The sequence below is a fragment of the Lepidochelys olivacea genome (genome assembly GCF_965140295.1).
Source record: "Lepidochelys olivacea isolate rLepOli2 genome assembly, chromosome: 9".
NCBI classification, from domain to species: Eukaryota; Metazoa; Chordata; order Testudines; family Cheloniidae; genus Lepidochelys; species Lepidochelys olivacea.
This window is the reverse complement of record NC_140419.1, coordinates 55,048,608-55,070,725: the sequence shown is the minus strand read 5'-3', so window position 1 is coordinate 55,070,725 and position 22,118 is coordinate 55,048,608. Positions and strand designations below refer to the sequence as shown.

General features: G+C 50.5%; 1 protein-coding gene across 3 annotated transcripts in view; it reads left to right on the top strand.

Moving 5' to 3' along the window:
- The window catches only part of BOK (BCL2 family apoptosis regulator BOK), a 39,342-nt gene extending 17,887 nt beyond the window's left edge, over positions 1-21,455 (top strand). For 2 of the 3 annotated variants that reach the window (XM_084638362.1, XM_084638361.1), the window contains 2 exons: positions 7,687-7,850; positions 20,323-21,455. In XM_084638362.1, the coding sequence (XP_084494488.1) occupies positions 7,687-7,850; positions 20,323-20,448 (290 nt within the window). In that variant the 3' untranslated portion in view covers positions 20,449-21,455. The remainder of the gene's footprint in view (positions 1-7,686; positions 7,851-20,322) is intronic. The other variant, XM_084638363.1, reaches the window with a different exon arrangement.
- The last annotated feature ends 663 nt before the right edge of the window (positions 21,456-22,118 follow it).

The following is a 22,118-nucleotide window of genomic DNA, read 5'->3' as shown; positions in this document are numbered from 1 at the left end:
TGACTGTAGTTATTTTGGGGGCTGAATTCTCACAGATTAAAGTAGGTGTGAGCCCTCACCTTGGGTAGGTAATTAGCTAAAGTAACCCATATCCACAGATGCAGATACAGCAGTATAAACTATGGCTCAGGGCTAGTGCTCCCCCACAAACACACTCTGGTGCTACAGTGGCCCTAATCCAGCTCTGCAATATCTTCAGCTCTGAATCTGGGGCTTGACCCAAAGCCCTTTTGGAGTCAGTAGGAGACTTTCCTTTGATTTCAGGGAGCTTTGCATCAGGACCTGGGTTATCTTTAGTTTACCTTCAACATTTTCCAGCAAAACACATCCCAAAAGGAAGGTTTTTTCCGTGGGAAACTGAAAGGAAAAATTTAAAAAACCTGTTTTTTTCCCCCTAACTGAAACACTTGATGGTCGCTACTGGTGTGGTAGGTAGGGCTGCTGGCCCCTAGAACACAGAACTTTTACTCTCTAAAGGGGAGTCATTCTTGTTCTGTGACACTTTGTTTCCAGTGGGGTTTTGGTTAGGAATCTTTGGGCCTATGTGTCCCATTCCCTTGTCCTGTAGAGTCTGTATGACTTCAGGTTGCCCCCCAAACTGCCAGTTGGGTAAATGCTCACCCCTTCTAGTGGGAATGCAGTAAGAAGTGGTTCTCTCTCTGCTGTCTCTTGTTTTAGGCCATATGAAACTGAGCCTCCAATCAGACTCCCTTGTGTATTTATTTACTGATCTCCCTCTATCTGCAATACCAGAGAGGACTGTGGTGTGTCCGTACATATTCCCCCAGCTGTTGAAATGTGGCTTATGATAAACATTGCTTTTAGATCTGAATTGGGAGTCCTGCTTTGATACTAAAGTGAGGAGGTTTATTTAAATAGGCAAAGGAAACACTGCGAAGTGAGCTCCGACACTGACCAGATCCCCGTTGTCACATGGCCTCCCGAGTTCTCTCCAGCAGCAGGGAAGATGGTATGCAGCGGGAGAACTCTCAAAAGCAACCCTTTCTCATTAGTTCATTTTCCCTTGGCTAGCCAGTATTTACATACCTACAGCTCCACAACTGGCTGCAAGTCTGCTACTTAAAAAAACAAAACAAACTAATTCCAGGCAGCTTTTCACGTCTTCTGTGTCCTTTTGGAGTTCTAGTTCCACTCCCAAGGGCAGATGTGTGCAAGTCTCACCTTGGTCTAGTGCTCTCCTTTCTGGACAGGTTTTCCATTCACTTGTGACTTCAGCTCCAAGGCATGCTGAAGATACAATTGAACTTGCCTGTGTTTCCCGCAGTTGGAGGTTACTGACGATCTGTTTGATTGCACTTAGAATCATAGAATCATAGAATATCAGGGTTGGAAGGGACCCCTGAAGGTCATCTAGTCCAACCCCCTGCTCGAAGCAGGACCAATTCCCAGTTAAATCATCCCAGCCAGGGCTTTGTCAAGCCTGACCTTAAAAACCTCTAAGGAAGGAGATTCTACCACCTCCCTAGGTAACGCATTCCAGTGTTTCACCACCCTCTTAGTGAAAAAGTTTTTCCTAATATCCAATCTAAACCTCCCCCACTGCAACTTGAGACCATTACTCCTCGTTCTGTCATCTGCTACCATTGAGAACAGTCTAGAGCCATCCTCTTTGGAACCCCCTTTCAGGTAGTTGAAAGCAGCTATCAAATCCCCCCTCATTCTTCTCTTCTGCAGGCTAAACAATCCCAGCTCCCTCAGCCTCTCCTCATAAGTCATGTGTTCTAGACCCCTAATCATTTTTGTTGCCCTTCGCTGGACTCTCTCCAATTTATCCACATCCTTCTTGTAGTGTGGGGCCCAAAACTGGACACAGTACTCCAGATGAGGCCTCACCAATGTCGAATAGAGGGGAACGATCACGTCCCTCGATCTGCTCGCTATGCCCCTACTTATACATCCCAAAATGCCATTGGCCTTCTTGGCAACAAGGGCACACTGCTGACTCATATCCAGCTTCTCGTCCACTGTCACCCCTCGGTCCTTTTCCGCAGAACTGCTGCCTAGCCATTCGGTCCCTAGTCTGTAGCGGTGCATTGGATTCTTCCATCCTAAGTGCAGAACCCTGCACTTATCCTTATTGAACCGCATCAGATTTCTTTTGGCCCAATCCTCCAATTTGTCTAGGTCCTTCTGTATCCTATCCCTCCCCTCCAGCGTATCTACCACTCCTCCCAGTTTAGTATCATCCGCAAATTTGCTGAGAGTGCAATCCACACCATTTATGAAGATATTGAACAAAACCGGCCCCAGGACCGACCCTTGGGGCACTCCACTTGATACCGGCTGCCAACTAGACATGGAGCCATTGATCACTACCCGTTGAGCCCGACAATCTAGCCGGCTTTCTACCCACCTTATAGTGCATTCATCCAGCCCATACTTCCTTAACTTGCTGACAAGAATACTGTGGGAGACCGTGTCAAAAGCTTTGCTAAAGTCAAGAAACAATACATCCACTGCTTTCCCTTCATCCACAGAACCAGTAATCTCATCATAAAAGGCAATTAGATTAGTCAGGCATGACCTTCCCTTGGTGAATCCATGCTGGCTGTTCCTGATCACTTTCCTCTCATGCAAGTGCTTCAGGATTGATTCTTTGAGGACCTGCTCCATGACTTGTAGATGAGCAGCATGGTTACCCCCCCTCAACATGGATGGGTGCTGCAAACATTCTGTAGGACGTGGGGCCAGAGTGTGTCTGGCTCAGTGTGGGTGTGCAGGCAGCAGAGACAGAACTGGAACCTTCTCTGCTCCTGACCAGTGCTCAGATGCAAACCCAGCTCTTGTACTCAGAAACGTGTGACAGGTCCTGATGAGGTCACAGTGGCTGTAGCATAGTGAGAAGGGAGGAGCTGGTAGTGTATTGCCCTCAGTGCCTCCAAACTGCCAGCAAAGGTGGTTCCATGGCAGGGGAACTGGATAGTGGATCCTGTGAAAGTCAGGAATAGGTACTTCTGTGACCTCTGCCACACTAGAAATCCTGGAGTAATTGTGCCCTTCTGCAGCATGGGGCTGCCTGGGAGCTCATGCTGGGGCAGTGAACTTCTCCATATCCCACCTTGCTGCTGTGGGCACAATCTAGTCCTTAATCCTTGGAATGGCTTAGGGTTTGCCAGTTGGGGTAAGGTGCCAAACCCTGTCAGCCCCCATCCCACTTTCGGCAGGAATTCTTAACTGGAATCAGTAAGGTGTACACAGCGCAAGTATTGTAGCTATTTGTACCACCAGCATTGCTATTGCATATAGTGATGGCTGAACAGGTGCCATGTGGCCTGGCTGTGCCTTCACCATGACAGGGGCAAACTGAGTGAGGGGCTGAACCTACATTGCAGGTTGTCTGTTGGAGGCATGGGGGAGGCACTCAGCACAAATACACTTTCACGTGCCTTTGTAACAACTCTTTCCCCCCTGCCTGCAAAAATTCTCAGCCTCTTCCTGCTTTTCTGGTGCTGTCCCAGAACACATCCCTCTGACACCACAGATATGAAAGGTTGGTATTCAAAACAAATAATCTGAAACTAGTATTTGATGTGAGAACATGCTGCAGTCTGGGATATCTTCAGCAAACTAAGAAGCAGAGAATTCCTCAGGGCAGGGAAAACCTATTTATAAAGGTAGGTTTCTGTGATGAATGTCCCTCAGCTGGGAAGGCACTGGGTCCCCAGGACCCGTGTATAAAGTTAGATGGTTTAGTTCTTTCTCACCTGAGACTAGGCCCCCAGCCTTCCTGTTTATCTGGCAGTCCAACACTGCATCCTGCCAAATAGAGGAGCCAGGTAGAAGGCTGGGGTGCAAGGCAAGGAGATGGCACAATGACAAGTCTGTAGTGTCAGCCTCAGACTGCAGATGGACGACGAGGGAACAAGGACACAGGCCACGGTGGGAGTGGCTGTTCTGTGGCACCTGTTGGTACAGATGTCCAGTGTTCTGGGAGGGCTGTGTGCAGGGCCCAAGGTCCCCATGGCCTGGCTGGTGGAACATACATCTGTGTGTGTGTTGATGGTGGGGGCTGGGCTGTAACATGTCAGTAGCCTGGGCACGCTATGTTGTGCAGACATGCTGTACGATGAATTCAGCATGGCTTTGGAGTGCGCCTTTAAGTAATAGCTCTGCTTTTCCGGAACAGGGGAATTCTCCTCCCAGCAAATCCATCAGTGATGGATAGCTTTTCAATAACAGGGAAAAGGAGGCTTAAAGATTCAGACAACATGTACAGCTATTCCCAGTAAGGGGCTGCTAGTGTGACTGCAGAGACTTTCAAATTAGTCACTGGTCTAACCTCTGGACCAGTCAACAGGTTGTTATCCTTCTGCAGCCTATGGAAATGGGTTTGGGCTCTGTCCGTGTCCTCGTGGATAAGAGTCCACATCACAGACCCCATTGCAGCTGGTACTGACTGGCCACCTTGCTTGCAATTGTAGCAGAGCGCCCAAGTAGTGAACAGATTTGGAGACTAAACTGTCTTTCCACAGATACCAGCCCCTCACCGCACCTTCACAGCAGGTTCATAGGGAGGGAAGCTGGTACAGCCACTGCTTTGTTCCGTATTTAGTCTGTGGACAAATAAGAAATTTGGCTCTAGATCTGTCAAGTCATCCCCTTTTTATGGGCACTGATCTGAAGCTTATTAAAATCGAGGGAAAGACTTGACAAGATATAGTTTAAAATAAAACTAACCATAACCACAGGCATCTTCCTCTAGGGGTGGCCTAAATTCTCATCTCAGTTACTCCCAGGTAAACCCCTTGCAGCCACTGGATTTACTGCAGATGTACGTGGGTGTAAATGAAAGCAGAATCTGAGTCGGTATCAGTAAAGGCTTGGAACTGCACCAGTAAATTTGTTCCCATAATTGTGGGTGACTACCCACAGAACCAAAAAGGGCCAGATCCCAGTGCGGAAATCAGTATAGTGGAGTTATGCCAACACTATGCATACACTAGCTGAGGTTCTGACCCAAGATGTCATGAATGGGGGGGATACTGAAGAATTCTGAAGGGCTCATTAGATGGCTAGAGAGTGTATTGAAAAGAGTAGCATTTCCTTCAATGGTATAAACACCTACGTGCACCCACTGTCTATGGCTCTTCCTTTCCTGTGGTCTTTGTAGCCTCTTCCTGGCTCACCCTTGTGGCTGTCATGGTGACAAATAACACAGATGAGAACAATAGCCAAATGTTGACTGAGAATACCACAGGGATGCTGAAATACACAAGTGAGGGCCATGCAGCAGGGGCTCTCCTGGGCTAATCTGATGAGAACAAAAATGCAATCGAATTGGCTATTAATTTGGATTACTGATATTTCCTTCTGCTCCCAAACATGCAGGATTGGTGAGGGAAGGAGGAATGCAAGGGGACTCTGAATTGCAGCTAGGTTATTATCACAAGGACTTCTATTCAAGAGCACTTTGTGGTTTTTGACCTCCTACAAGACATGACTGGAACAAGCAGCCTCTTGTTATCAGATGAAGCATGCATAGATGATTTTTGTTTCACTCATTTTAACCAATTCCACGCCGTCTACCTACATTTGAAGTTTAAAGAGCCGTTTGTTTTAATCAGATTTCACTAAAGAAAGGCAACTCTGCAGAATCCATTTGTAGGTCCCTTTTGGTCACTGAGTAGAATTATCCTCTGTTGAAATTCACATGTGCTGTGCAATGGAGTGGAGTAAATGGAGAGGAGAGAAGAGGAGCTCCAATGTAAAAAGCAAGAGAGACTCCTGAATCTGTCTCTTGCTCTCCAGCGTCTCAGGTGCTGATGGCTTTGGAAGTACTCTGAAGGCAAGAGGTGGACCTCTCTGCAGCAGAAATGCTGCACCAGCCAACGTGTGTTTCATAATTTGCTTTCTTATGAAATGACATTTCCCTGAGCACATCCAATTTCTTGTCCCTGGCTCGTCTCCTTTTCACTCCTGAAATATGTTGAATAAGATAATTCCTCTCCTCTCTTGTATGGCTGTGTTTTCCTTCAGACCATCTTCAGGCAACAGCTTCTCTGCATGGCTTTGCACTACCAGTGCTTCACATGGGTTCTTCTTGCAGCTGGGAGAGGCCTTGATCAGGCTACACAGAACTCTAGAACTGTAAAATGTCTCACCGCCTATTTGTTAACAATTGCTATCTAAAATACTAGAGTAATTGGAAAATGTTCCTCTCATTCAGCTCTGAGGTTTAGAGAGACAACGCTATTGTGCTGTGCTGCTTCTCTTGCATGGCTGGGAGAGGGTCAAGTTTCTGGGTCATAGTTCACCTTAATAGCACTGCAGGGGATCTCTGGCCGTAGCTCTTCAGCATTGAGGAACTGTCCATTGCCGCCCAGTGGCAAAGCACATGGGAGGCACACTGGGTTGGACTGTGCCCAGTGCTGAGCTCATGGTTGTGGAGTGCTTATCAGTAGCGCTAACAGAACAGGAAGATGAATGCTGCTGGGATGACTTCCAGGGGGCACTTGCTTCTGGCAGGTCAGCTTGCAGGAAGCTCTGCTGTCAGGGAGATTAGATAACTGACCAACATTCCACTCCCCCAACACACACATGCCAGTTCCTAGGGCCGTACAGTGCCATTCGAACTAGATCTAGGCATGGCACCAAAACCTTTGGGGGGGTTCATTTAATTTCCAGTATGTGGTATTGTGCGTAGGATATCCATGCCTTCTGGCACATGCTCTAGGCCCTGCATCCTTGCCTCCCTTTCAGATGAATATTGGGCCATAAATCACTGTGAAGAAGTCCTCCCTCTGCAGTGTGCCAAGTTGTCATTGTGCTGCAACTGCCTGACTGTGCGGCTTGGTCTAGTGATGTAACAGTAAAGCTGAGTCCGCACTGGAGAGGTGTGGAGTACTAGCCAGGGTCTGGGCCTCTTAGGGTGCTGTAACACACTTCAGAGAATCATAGAATATTAGGATTGGAAGAGACCTCAGGAGGTCATCTAGTCCAATCCCCGGCTCAAAGCAGGACCAATCCCCAACTAAATCATCCCAGCCAGGGCTTTGTCAAGCTGGGCCTTAAAAACCTCTAAGGATGGAGATTCTACCACCTCCTTAGGTAACCCATTCCAGTGCTTCACCACCCTTCTAGTAGAACAGAAACATCACACACATGCTCCCAGCAGGGCACAGAGGATCACACTGCTGTTTGGCTAGGACGTTCATTGAGCATGACTAACCACCATGTGGTCCTCTCATGTCGGGCTCCACTGGTGCAGTGTGGGTATGGGTGAGAATCAATGGCGTAATAGCCCCACTGGTATAGCTACACCTCCTACTTCTGTCCCACAATGCACCAGTCACTGCTTTGGTGATCTGTCTGGTCAGCTTTCTGCACTCTGCTGCACAGGGGTCAAGTGTGCTGGTAGCCATTTAACTGTAGAACTGTGGCTGATGTGAGATCAAAGCACATCTAGGGATGGATATGTGTTAAAGTCCCCCTGCTTCAAGAGTGAAGGTGGGGCACCACTTCCCCAGTCGCTGCACCCAATTCACCTTAGTGTAGTCTACACTCCCCAGCGCAGGAAGATGCAGAGGTGCTACTGCACCTGAACTAGGAAAGCTGCACAAACATAGAGAGAAACTCATCTCGGCTTCTAAACAGCATGCCTTTTGCCAGCCCCAACTCCCAACTTCACATGTGCGTGAAAATGACTGTTATCCCATCTTCGTGCAGGTGTAACATGGGGCAAGGTCGTGTCTCTCTATGCTGTGGCTGCTGGGCTGGCTGTGGACTGTGTCAGACAGGCCCAGCCAGCAATGGTGCATGCCATTGTGGACTGCCTGGGAGAGTTTGTCCGCAAGACCTTGGTGACGTGGCTGAAGAGGAGAGGAGGCTGGGTAAGAGGTGTTGAATTTCTCATGCTTGCTTTAAATTGTGAATGATTATGAGGATGTTCCTAGTGTTAGTGAAACCAAGAGTGATCCCTTAAGCTATAGCTAGGTTTTTGCAAGCTTCCCTGCCACTGCTCTGCCAACCTACTTCAGTTCTGACCTCCAGTAGTCTTGTTTACACCAGTACTGGCCTCAGCACAGCTTTGTTCCTACATCTCAGTCCTGTCTTGAAACAACTCCGGCTATTCTAATCCTCTACTTCCTGCGCCACTCTGATAGCCTAACTGCATCCTGCCTGCAAGTACCTTTTCTCTTCCAGTCCTGAGCCTCTCTGGTGCCACCTGCTAGTGGTCGTGAGAGCATGCAAACTGCAGGAGTCTTGTAACATGAACAACTGCTACTGGCCCCTTCGTTCAGTTTCTAGGAAAATTATTTAATCTGTAAGCTGCCTGCACGGTTCCAAAAGAGAAGGTTTAGAAAGTAAACATAACTTGTTTATGTAGCTATTAAAAACCTCTCACTTCATGCCCCAGCCCAGACCCAGCTTTGTGGTGCTACATGTATAACTAAATGTGTAACTCTCCCTGGTGTACCTGTGGACTGGTTCATTAGGCAAATGCCACTGTGTACACACTTTGTGGTGCTTATTAGTGATAAACATTGATAGGGCCCTGGAATGGCAGTCTGGAGACCTGGGTTCTGTTCCTGGCTCTGCTACTGAGCTGCTCTGTGGCCTTGAACAACTCAGTTTGCTGCTGTGCCTCAGTTTTCCCACCTGTCTGATGAGGACAATGGGGACTCTCCTGCCTTTGAGACCTACAGATGGAAAGCATTGTCAGAGAGATCATTTGTTCCCCATTCTGAGGGAAATTTTGACTTGTTTCATTCTGAATCAGAACAAAACCAAATTGTGAAATGTTGGAATTCCCGTGGAATAGGAACTCTGTTGTCAGACCAGTGCCAGCTACCTGCAGTCGATGTGAACAGACCCCTGCTTCTTTTCAATTCCCTGAGCCTAGCAGCCCTACATGAGGGGTCAGAGCCCCGGATGGTGCAATTAGTGGAGTTCCATTGAATTTGATGAAGCTAGGCTGATTTATACTAGCTGCTGGTCCCTTATTTTAAAAACTAGGAGCTACAAGTCTGACACACCAAACCAATATATTGTAACTGCTGCCTGCACTCCGGGTTGCAGGCTGTCTCTGACATGCGCTTGTCAGCGAGTAGCTGACCCTGGGCTGGAGGAAGGTGACACTTCCCTTTCGAAGTGCAAAAATGGTTTCTTCTGAGCAGTGGACTGCTGCCAATCCTCTCTTTGAGGCTGCACTTGTTTCCCTGAGTGTTCTTCACCTTGACCTGGGCATTTCTGTGGGCGACGTCCCAGCCCTGCTCACAAACTGGCCAAAACGAAATGGCTGTTCCAGGAGGGCCATTAATCTGCTGCCTGCCTTGCCCTGCCCTTCATTTGTCTTGGCACTGAATCCAAGTTTCCCCTGTGCACCCGCCTCCTGTTTCACACGCACACACCAGGGATGGGGCTGCCAAGGGGGGCCACTGTACTCTGTGCTGGTACAGGAAAGCCCGTATGGAGACCTCGACTGAAAGACTGCAGCAGGCAGCCAGCTCCCACGCTCCCCCTTCATTGGGGGAAAACAGTAATTAACCCTTTAGGGTGTCATCCCACATGGGAAGAGTTCACAGCCTCAGGAATCACCTCCAGCAGGAGTCTCTTCACAATGAAAATCCCCACGGAATATAACAAATTCCAGTTGCTACAAACTAGTAACAGTAGAATCATAGAATATCAGGGTTGGAAGGGACCTCAGGAGGTCATCTAGTCCAACCCCCTGCTCAAAGCAGGACCAATCCCCAACTAAATCATCCCTCCAGGGCTTTGTCAAACCTGATCTTAAAAACCCTCAAAGGAAGGAGATTCCACCACCTCCCTAGCTAACACATTCCAGTGCTTCACCACCCTTCTAGTGAAAAAGTTTTTCCTAATATCCAACCTAAACCTCCCCCACTGCAACTTGAGGCCATTACTCCTTGTTCTGTCATCTGCTACCAGTGAGAACAGTCTAGATCCATCCTCTTTGGAACCCCCTTTCAGATAGTTGAAAGCAGCTATCAAATCCCCCCTCATTCTTCTCTTCCACAGTCTAAACAATCCCAGTTCCCTCAGCCTCTCCTCATAACTCATGTGTTCCAGTCCCCTAATCATTTACCTCTCTTCCCAGTTTAGTGTCATCTGCAAACTTGCTGAGGGTGCAATCCACACCATCCTCCAGATCATTAATGAAGATATTGAACAAAACCGGCCCCAGGACCGACCCTTGGGGCACTCCGCTTGATACCGGCTGCCAGCTACACATGGAGCCATTGATCACTACCCGTTGAGCCCACGATCTAGCCAGCTTTCTATCCACCTTATAGTCCATTCATCCAGCCCATACTTCTTTAACTTGCTGGCAAGAATACTGTGGGAGACCGTGTCAAATCTTTGCTAAAGTCAAGGAATAATACATCCACTGCTTTCCCCTCATCCACAGAGCCAGTTATCTCGTCATAGAAGGCAGTTAGATTAGTCAGGCATGACTTGTCCTTGGTGAATCCATGCTGACTGTTCCTGATCACTTTCCTCTCCTCTAAGTGCTTCAGAATTGATTCCTTGAGGACCTGCTCCATGATTTTTCCAGGGACTGAGGTGAGGCTGACTGGCCAGTAGTTCCCAGGATCCTCCTCCTTCCCTTTTTAAAAGATGGGCACTACATTAGCCTTTTTCCATTCACCCGGGACCTCCCCCGATTGGCATGAGTTTTCAAACATAATGGCCAATGGCTCTGCAATCACATCCGCCAACTCCTATAGCACTCTCAGATGCAGCACATCCGTCTCCATGGACTTCTGCTCGTCCAGCTTTTCTAAATAGTCCCGAACCACTTCTTTTTCCACAGAGGGCTGGTCACCTCCTCCCCATGCTGTGCTGCCCAGGGCAGTAGTCTGGGAGCTGATCTTGTTTGTGAAGACAGAGGCAAAAAAAGCATTGAGTACATTAGCTTTTTCCACGTCCTCCGTCACTAGGTTGCCTCCATCATTCAGTAAGGGGCCCACACTTTCCTTACTTTCTTCTTGTTGCTAACATACCTGAAGAAACCCTTCTTGTTATTCTTAACATCTCTTGCTAGCTGCAACTCTAGGTGTGATTTGGCCTTCCTGATTTCACTCCTGCATGTCTGAGCAATATTTTTATACTCTTCCCTGGTCATTTGTCCAATCTTCCACTTCTTGTCAGCTTCTTTTTTGTGTTTAAGATCAGCAAGGATTTCACTGTTAAGCCAAGCTGGTCGCCTGCCATATTTACTATTCTTTCTACACATCGGGATGGTTTGTCCCTGTAACCTCAGTAAGGATTCTTTAAAATACAACAAGCTTTCCTGGACTCCTTTCCCCCTCATGTTATTCTCCCAGGGGATCCTGTCCATCAGTTCCCTGAGGGAGTCAAACTCTGCTTTTCTGAAGTCCAGGGTTCGTATTCTGCTGCTCTCCTTTCTTCCTTGTGTCAGGATCCTGAACTCGATCATCTCATGGTCACTGCCTCCCAGGTTCCCATCCACTTTTGCTTCCCCTACTAATTCTTCCCGGTTTGTCAAGAAGATCTCTGCCCCTAGTTGGTTCCTCCAGCACGTGCACCAGGAAATTGTCCCCTACACTTTCCAAAAACTTCCTGGATTGCCTGTGCACCACTGTATTGGTTTCCCAGCAGATATCAGGGTGATTGAAGTCTCCCATGAGAACCAGGGCCTGCGATCTAGTAACTTCCGTTAATTGCCAGAAGAAAGGCTCGTCCACCTCATACCCCTGGTCTGGTGGTCTATAGCAGACTCCCACCACGACATCACCCTTGTTGCTCACACTTCTAATCTTAATCCAGAGACTCTCAGGTTTTTCTGGAGTTTCATACCAGAGCTCTGAGCAGTAAAGAAGAGCAAGTTGCTAAACAATGTTTGCTGAATAGCAGTAAGCCAGCAAAGTGCTGTCACAATGGCTTATCGGAGCCCAGCGCTACTGAAATAATGATTTCATTAACAGCTTTGAAACTCTCATTTCCGATGCTTTATCAGGTAAACGTTGGTTAATTTAACACTTGGCTGAAGTGCTGTTAACCAAATAATGTTTGGAAAAAAGCAGGCACCTTCCAACTTTGAAACGTTTGGCTTTCCAGTGCTTTGGACTGGGAAAGCAAGTTCTTTCAGGCCAAGCAGGCCTCAGACATGTAGGGGTCCCTGATGGGAAGAGTTATTAACAAGGGGGTCTGTGAGTGAGGCAATGGTTCCATCCATTGACTGGAGATACAGACCAATGATGTTTCCACCAATGCACTGATTTGTAGACTAGATGGTATTCTCAGTTAGTTGTGCTGATTGGTAACTTACTCCAAGAGTAACCCTGGCAGAAATGGGCCCTCAGTTGATATGTACTTAGAGTATGCAGTGTAGTGTTGGCCCCAGGATGTTAGAGAGACAAGGTAGGTCTGATAAACGACATTGCCTCATCCACCTTATCTCTCCAGTTGCCTTAGAGTGGCAGATTCAGGCCCTTAGTAATCTAAATAATTCAGATTAATTGCAACGATCTTTCTGCTCCTGACAGATGTGTAAATGTCACCTTGTTGAAGAGCCATAGATACACACAGATAGCATTGCTGCATCCAGAAGGATTATATAACAACGGAGGTGGGGGGCACACACTTCATTGTTCATTGCACACACCAAGGACACCCTACTTCCCTCCCAGTCCCCATTGCAGGGGCTCTGTGTGTGTCCCCCTGCTTTCCCCCTGTGCCAGGTGTTCTGTATTCCCCCCTGTAGGGAGTCAGGGTGACTTCCCTCCGAACCAGAGGGTAAAGAGCCACCCTCTCAGCCTGAGTGGGCGGGGCCAGACCAAGCTTACGCCAATCCCCGGAAGGGGAGGGGTGGGACAGGAAGTACAAAGGGCGGGGCCCTTTGCCCAGTGAGGAGAGCACCAGGGAGGGAGGGAGACACAGGCTGCTGGCTGCTCCCTCGCGATCCTGCTGCCGACCCCGGGGAGGCCCTGGGCCAGGAGCAACCTGACCGGGAGGAAGGCCTGTGGCGACCAGGACTGCCAGCCGCTGAGTACCCAGAGGACCTGGAGGGGCCTGGCTGTAGCCCGGGCCAGTGTGAGTCCGACACAGAGTGGGAGCTGGAGCTGCCAGCAGCGGAATACCCGGACGAGCTGGAGGGACCAGAGAGACCCGCTTGAGAGACAGGGTAGGAAGTAGCCCAGGGACAGAACTGCTCCGTGGGGTGGATGTGTTTGGTCAGCGGGCGCGGATGGCCCCCCGCTGACCCAGCGGCAGGACCTTCGCCTCCCGCCACCGTCAGAGCCCTGGGCTGGAACGCAGTGGAGTTGAGTGGGCCTGCGTTCCCCTACCCCGGCCAACCTGCCTTGGGTAGCAGAACTGTGCGCCACAAACCCATACCGGCGCTCCCCTGCCTGAGGGGCGCGCTGCAGACTCATACCGGCGCTCCCCTGCCTGAGGGGCGTGCTGCAGACTCATACCGGTGCTTCCCTACCAGTGCTCCCCTGCCTGCGGGGCACGCTACAGACTCATACCGGCGCTTCCCTACCAGCGCTCCCCTGCCTGAGGGGCGCGCTACAGACTCGTGCCAGCGCTCCCCTGCCTGAGGGGCGTGCTACAGACTCATACAGGTTTCAGTTGGGTTTCAGGAAAAGGTCTACCCACCGGGCGCCGGGCCGTGGCCCAGGAACTGAAGGACGCAGATACCTGATGGCTCCAACCTGAGCGTCGAACAGCAGCTGAGGTGACGGAACAGGTCATCCTCGAACAATTCGTGCACATCCTCCCGCCCCAGGGGAGGGCTTGGGTGTTGCGGCACCGGCCACAAAGTCTGAGCACGGCCGTCGCGCTTATGGAGGACTTTCTCAAGGCAGAGGCCCCGATAGGACCGGCCGCCCGCCCCCCAAACCCTGGACCCAATGCACAGAAACTTGAAAAGAGGGGGCCCACCTCCCAAACCAACGCACCCCACCGTACCCAACGACCAGATGGCGGCAGGACCGAGTTTTCCCGACGTCCCGAGTCCACACCACTCTCTGGCCCTGGACGTTAACCCGACCACTGGGCCCCAGCCAACTCTGCAGCCCCACTGGTGCCCCCATGCGGCCGGCGCGCCCAGAGGTAGGACCTTGTTTCCGATGTGGCGAGTACGGTCATCTGCAACGGGGCTGTCCTGCGATGGACTGCAACTTTGGCCTGGTGTGCACCGGGGAGCGACGGACCCGTCTGCCCTCCGTGGTCAAACTGACAGCTCCCATGGAAGTCGCCGGGGTCCCCGTGGTGGGTCTAGTTGATTCGAGCTGTGGGCAGACCCTTGTCCGCCAGGCGCTCTTCTCGGACACCAAGCGGACCATTGGGGAAGTACGGATTCAGTGCATTCACGGAGAAGTAAAATCATACCCCACGGTTCGGGTCCCCATCACGGTGAACGGAGCAACTCAGTTAATGAATGTGGTGGTGGCGTCATCCCTCGCCTATCCAGTGATCCTGGGCCGTGACTGGCCAGACTTCGCTGAGGTGCTCCAATCCCTACCCACCAAAGAGACGTTCGAGGGAGCCCCGCCTGAGAGGAAGACAGGACCTGACTCGAGCTCCGACCCTGAGCTGACCCAGGTCTCACCCCCAGACAGGATGGTCTGGAAATGGCTGGTCCCCCTCCTGACCTGGTGGACTTTAGCTGGGATCAAAGGGAGGACCCTACGCTCCGGTTTGCCTATGAGCAGCTGGCCCAGGTGGTGAGGTCATGGAGGTGCGGCGCACCACCCAATGGCCCAGGTTTGAACTCAACCACGAGAGGCTCTACCGCCTTGACCGAGACCCCCAGGCTCAAGAGGTCCGGACCCAACTCGTGGTCCCCCGCATTCATCGTCGGGCTGTCCTGAAGCTTGCACATGACATCCCGGCTGCCGGCCATTTAGGGCAGGAAAAAACTGTGGCCAGGGTCCTGGCCAGGGTCTTCTGGCCCGGTGTCCACCGTGAGGTGAAGGATTACTGTGTGTCGTGCCCGGACTGCCAACATGCAGCTCCGGCAGGGGTACGGAAGGCCCCCCTGGTCCCTTTACCAGTCGTAGGTGTACCATTTGAGCAGGTAGCAATGGACCTGGTCGGGCCTTTTCCAAAAAATAAGGCGGGCCATCAATACATCCTCGTCCTGATGGACTACGCCACCCACTTCCGCGAGGCCGTCCCCTTAAGAAGTATCACAGCCCGCACTATCGCTGCGGAGCTCGTGAAGATCTTTGCAAGGGTGGGCCTCCCACGGGAGATACTCACTGATCAAGGGACCAATTTCACATCTAAGCTGTTCCGTCAGGTATGTGCCCTATTGGGGATTAACAAATTGCAGACCTCGGTCTACCATCCCCAGACTGACGGATTGGTCGAACAGTTTAACCGGACCCTGAAGGAAATGTTGCGGCATTTCCCCACCCAGGACCTCTGCCAGTGGGACCAGCTGCTCCCTTCTTTACTACTGGCAATTTGAGAAGTCCCCCAGGCATCCACGAAGTTCTCCCCGTTTGAGCTCCTCTATGGGCGGCGACCCCGCGGGGTGTTGGACCTCTTGAAGGAGACTTGGGAACACAACCCGTCTGCAACACAGGGTCTCTTGCAATACGGCTTACAACTGCAGGGGCAGCTGGTGCGGGCGGGCGAGCTCGCCAGGGAGAACTTAAACACAGCCCAAAGAGCCCAGGAGCAGCACTACAATCGGGGCGCCCAGGCTCGATCATTTGGGCCAGGGGACCGAGTACTCCTCCTGCTTCCCTCGGAGGAATCAAAACTTTTTGCCCTCTGGCCGGGTCCGTATGAGGTCTTCTGCCAGGTAGGGCCTGTCACCTACAAAATTCGGCAACCTGGTTACCGTAAGGAAAAGCAGATTTATCACGTAAATCTCCTAAAACCCTGGCAGGACCGGGAAGGGCTCCTAGTTGCCCCATATCCCCCTGAACCGGACCTGGGGCCCCAACCGCCTGAGGAGTTGGATAATGGTGAGCCCCAGCTAGTAGAGACACTCACAGTCGAGCAGCAAGAACAGGCACTCTGCTTAGTAAGGGCATTCCCCAAGACATTCACCATGAAACCCGGGTGGACTACGCTCACCTACCATGTGATCCAGATGGAACCCGGGGTGGTGGTCCGAGATCACATTGCCTAGGCGAATGCGGGAGGCCGTAGAGGAGGAAGTCCAGGCGATGTTGGATCTGGGTGTTATTGAGCGCTCCCAGAGTGAGTGGCGGAGCCCCGTCATCCTCGTAAAAAAGCCAGATGGGAGCCAGCGGTTTTGCATTGACTTCTGGAGGGTAAACGCTATTTCAAAATTTGATGCCTATCCAATGCCCCGCGTCGATGAACTCCTCGACCGGCTCGGGGAGGCCTGTTATATCACCACTTTAGATCTCACCAAGGGGTACTGGCAGATCCCCTTGGATCTCAGGTCCAAGGAGAAGACCGCATTTGCCACCCCTTCAGGGTTATACCATTTCACCCGGATGCCTTTCGGCCTACATGGGGCCCCAGCAACCTTCCAGCGTTTGATGGACCGGGTGTTGCAACCACACACGAAGTACGCTGTGGCCTACCTGGACGATGTGGTCATCTATGGCAATAACTGGGAGGAGCATCTTAACCAAGCACAGCTGGGCTTATGGCCAATCCAAAAAAATGCCGAATCGGGCGGGAGGAAACCACTTACCTGGGGTACACCTTGGGCCAGGGACAGGTCCGCCCCCTCATCGGGAAAGTCCAAGCACTCCAGGAATGTCCGGCGCCGACCATGAAGAGGCAGGTGCGTCAATTCTTGGGCTTAGCTGGTTATTACTGGCGGTTTGTACCCCAAACATTCGCAAGCATTAGGGCCCCGCTAACGGAGCTCCTGACCAAGGACAATCCCCGCCGGGTGCATTGGTCCAACGAGTGCGAGACGGCCTTTTGAACTATCAAAGAACGGCTGTGTAGCGATCCAGTACTCTTCAGCCCTGACTTTCATCGTGACTTTATCGTTCAGACTGATGCCTCAGGTGTAGGGCTTGGGGCAGTCCTCTCACAGGAGGTGGATGGGGAGGAACACCCTATTGTTTACCTCAGTTGGAAGCTGTTCCCCAGAGAATGGAACTACTCCGTTGTGGAGAAAGAGGCCCTAGCCGTTAAGTGTGCAGTCGATGCTCTCCGCTACTACATCCTCGGGGCCCCCTTTATACTGGTTACGGACCACGCACCCCTGAAGTGGCTTAATAAGATGAAGGACAATAATGCCAGGCTAATGCGGTGGTATCTAGCTCTGCAGCCCTATGCCTTCACGATTCACCATCAGGCGGGACCAGACAACGCCAATGCAGATTTCCTATCCCGCCTCTGAGAGGGTGAGGATGCCAGCTCCGAAGATCGGGAGCTGGATTTGAAGGGTAGGGTACATAGGGAGTAAGGGTGACTTCCCTCTGAACCAGAGGGTAAAGAGCCACCCTCTCAGCCTGAGTGGGCAGGGCCAGACCAAGCTTACGCCAATCCCCGGAAGGGGAGGGGTGGGACAGGAAGTACAAAGGGCGGGGCCCTTTGCCCAGTGAGGAGAGCACCAAGGAGGGAGACAGACACAGGTTGCTGGCTGCTCCCTTGCGATCCTGCTGCCGACACAGGGGAGGCCCTGGGCCAGGAGGAACCTGACCGGGAGGAAGGCCTGTGGCGACCAGGACTGTCAGCCGCTGAGTACCCGGAGGACCTGGAAGGGCCCGGTTGTAGCCCGGGCCAGTGTGAGTCCGACACAGAGTGGGAGCTGGAGCTGCCAGCAGCGGAATACCCGGACGAGCTGGAGGGACCGGAGAGACCCACTTGAGAGACAGGGTAGGAAGTAGCCCAGGGGCAGAACTGCACCGTGGGGTGGATGTGTTTGGTCAGCGGGCACGGATGGCCCCCCGCTGACCCATTGGCGGGACCTTCATCTCCCGCCACTGTCAGGGCCCTGGGCTGGAACGCAGTGGAGTTGAGTGGGCCTGCGTTCCCCTACCCCGGCCAACCTGCCTTGGGTAGCAGAACTGTGCGCCACAAACCCATACTGGCGCTCCCCTGCCTGAGGGGCGCGCTGCAGACTCATACCGGCGCTCCCCTGCCTGAGGGGCGCGCTGCAGACTCATACCGGCGCTCCCCTGCCTGAGGGGCGCGCTGCAGACTCCGGCTGGCACACCTTCCCCGCTAATTCCCCAGCACCCAAAAGGTGTGACTAAGGCCTGCCAGTGGGACCATAGCTCTCCATCGCCTCCTAGGGGCTCGGAGGACCAACTGAAACCTTCACACCCCCATACCCTCTTATTCCCTCCTTCCTCCCATTCCAAGGCCTCTTGGTGTTCCTCACCCCCTGCCCCATTTTTATTTATTTTCTTTCTGTCAGAGAGAAGTCATTCATGGTGTCACCATTTTAAATTCAATTGGGATGGACAGAGCTGAGATGGGGGTAGGTATTGCTATACTGGAAGGTGTTAATGGCTCCCATCAACTGGTTCTTAGATCTCTAAGCAGTTACATAGGTGGCTGATGTTGTGCTCTGCTAATCAGATGTCAGGAGCGCTAAGTGTCCCCCCCCCTTTCCCCTTCCTGGTTCTTCAATTTCACCAAAATCAATAGACTTCTGCCCATTGATACCAAGACCATTCCATGCAATTTTGAAGTTGATGAGATGGGGCATTCAAAAGCTCTCTCTTTACAGCCAGACAAACAAAGAAATGCCATCATGTTGAGTGTAAGACCTCACTTTGCATGGCCTATTAGCCCCATCTTGGAATGTAGATTTCTCACAATGCTGCACCAAGGTTACTGTTGGCACACTAGCTCTGATTTTCCTAACTCTTATGACATCAGGCACAGATGACATTAATGTAGGGGTTTGCATATACCTTTACATTGTTTGGGATAGTTCGTATCACAGTTCCCCATGAAGGGGTCAACTCTGCTCCCACTGATGTCACTGCCTCAACAAGCAGTGCCTTCAATCGGTGCAAGCCCTACATCAACCCCTGCTCACCAGAGCTCCCTGTTAGAGAATTGGGATGCTCTAGGAATGGACTGAAGGGCGTATGAAAAACTGAGGTAATCCTAAACCTGGGAGGCCAGGCTACTGGGCAAGGTAGGAGTGTGGTTATAACATAATACTTTACTTTTCTACACTGCCTTCCATCTAAGAGGCTCAGACAGCTCTTCAAACAGTAATAAATTAAAACTCACAATACTTCCATGAGCTCTGTCAGCATTAGCCTCATTTTACAGATGGGGAACTAGAGGCACAGAATAAGGCCCAAACTTCCCACTAGCTTTAGGTGACCAAGTTGAGATGCACATAGGGGCTCATTTTCAAAGGTGTTGAGCATCTGAAGCCCCCAAAGACTAAGACTGTAGCATTATGAGAAAATACTGGACTTGGGCATAAATTGGGCATCCCAAAATCTGTGGCCATGTCTGCAACCACTTGGGACATGTTAATTTGCTAAAGGTCACCAGGAAATCTGTGGCAGAAGCAGAAAGAGAATCCAGATCTTCTGACTCAGTTCACAAAGCCAGCTATTTTGCATTGCTGGGACAATCTACAGTTGGGTTTTTTCTCCAAAGATGCAGTTTTCTGTGCAACTCAGTCCTGTTCATTCCTGCCCTCTAAAGGTTTTCCACCCTCACCTTTTCAGTGCCGGAAGATATCCCTTCTAACACGAATTTGCTGTTAGGTTGGTTCCTCCTCCTGCCCTCTCCCTTTCAGGCTAGCTTACATTCCCCTAACTACTTAAGGATCACTCTGGGCAGCTGGTTTTGAGGTCAGCCCACATGTCTAGGAGGCATCTGTGCTAATGCACACGTCAACAAATAAAGCTTAAGCCGGGGGGGTTGATTTGGCCAACTGAGATCCAAATAAAACGTTAAGGCAAGAGAAAAAGTAAAAGCAATCTGAGCTGAAATTAAACAGCCCGATCTTTGGGCAGAATCTGGTTGTTACTAAGGAGGCAGGAAGGTAGGTGAACAGGGTATCCTTTTTGAAAGGGGAGAGAGTTTATTTTGCTGTCACATGAGCTGAATGTTCAGCAACCCAGTTGGAAGACAGTGTGAATGAAGATGGTGCAGAATAATATGAATAAATCTTTCAGAGCTCGCTAGTGCCTTCAGGCATCATTTAACAGCTTACAGGGGGTGGCAATGCCAGAGATGGTGCTCATAGCACTCGTTGCTGCAAGGAGGCACCACAGGGGAAATGGTGTAATATTGCTGGCTGGGGGCAGCGGTGGGCCAGTCCCAGCTTCACCCAGCAGGAGGCATGGTGTGAGACAGTCTTCGAGGCCAGGATGTGCCATTGGAGGTGGTAGGGGAGAGTGTGGTTCTGTGTGTTCTGATGATCTGTTTCCTTCTCCTTAGGCAGACATCACAAAATGTGTGGTGAATACTGATCCCAGCCTTCGCTCCCATTGGCTTGTGGCTGCCATTTGTAGCTTTGGTCACTTCCTGAAGGCCATCTTCTTTGTGCTGTTACCAGAGAGATGATTCCAGTCACCAAATGTGGCCCCAAGCCCCAGCTCCTCCCACACCCAGAAGCAACAATAACCATAGACCTGTCTGATGCTGAAGAAGAGGAAGAGAAGAGAGGCTGGGATCAACAGAAACATTTCTCTCCTCTCCCTTCAGCAGGGAGCAGCTATCCAACTGTAAACATCCTTTTCTCTGTGACAGGAGGATCCAGAGTAATCCTTTGAAGCCCTTGTTTTTCCCAGGGCAGACTGATGGGCTAATCTCTTACTAGTGTGTGATATGGATATTCATACATGTATTTATTTTCTGGTCATGTCACACAGTTGCACTTCTGTACCAGGGGGACATGGAGATGGTATCAGAGGGAAAAATGTGCCCCTCACTTGAAAAATGGATTGTCCCTTTAAGTCCCCTTTGTTAGGCTCTTCTCAGTATATCAGTGGCTAATGCAGTCTTCAACTTTGTACCCAAGCCTGACCGTTGTGCCCTTGTGCATGGTACATTGTGGTTGAGGGGATACCTTTGTAGGCTGTGAAGTGGTGGATTATTGACTGAGCTGCCCTCTTCAGCTGATGCCCCTGCTAAAGTAATTTACAAACCAGTTGTGACTTTGGGCGTGTAAGGACTACCAGAACAACTCAATCTGGGGGATACAGCATGCTTTAACTGACCAACTTACTGTATTGTAACAAGTAATTGTAAAGGGGACAGCAGGGGCAGAGACTGTTTAGAAATCAATCAGTGTGATTTACACAGGTGAACAAAATGATGGGAGCAAAGCATCACTTCTCACATGACAGCTTTGTCTGAGCATTATAGAAGGAGATTCAGATGGAGCCAAAGAACAAGAGCATGTAAGTACAATGTGGGGTGGGGGGAATGTGGAGAAAAGTCACAAGTGAGCAGCATGATGTGAGTGGGAAAAACTGTATTGAGTGTGACAAATGTTTCTCCTTTAGCAAATTATAAATTCTGACTTGCAATTTTCTCTTGTGGTAGATAATAAAAATAGATGGAGTTTGGCTTCTGTGAACTAATGTGGTGTTTTTTAAACAAATACAAGAACAGTCTAAAGTGGTGTAGAGAGAGAGAGACATACACACAGGTCAGGTCACTGCTGGTGAAAAAGGGTATTTAACATGTTAAAACTACAATTTGCCTTGTCTGCACTGGGATATTAATACATTAGCTGGGTGAAGTAAATGCTGAGCTCCCCTCTGTGGTTTACCCACAGCCAGCTAACCTGTTAAAACTACAGCTTGCCTGGTTCAACTCACATTAGTTAACACATCTTAAAAAATATCTCTGTCTCCAAAGGCATAATGGCTGAGTAGCCTCAGCTGAGCTGCACTGACAACAGATTAGTCCTGGGTCAAGATCCTGCCAGCTGCCTTGCTCCTAAGGTTAGACCTACTCAGAAAACCAGTTTCTCTGGAGTAGGAACATGCATGAATATTGGGGAGGTGGATATCTTTACCCTATATTTATATGGGGAAAAACAGCATTTTCCCTTCTGAAGGTGTGAAAGCTCATGGAGCTTTGGGCTTGACGAAAGCAAACAGCCTTCTTCTGGCTGCCTCCACATTAATAATAATTAATAAAAAAACAAACAAAAAAAAACAGTAACCCACATCACACCCCTTCTACTGAATCTGCATAAGCCTTGTTTACACTGGAAAGGGTTT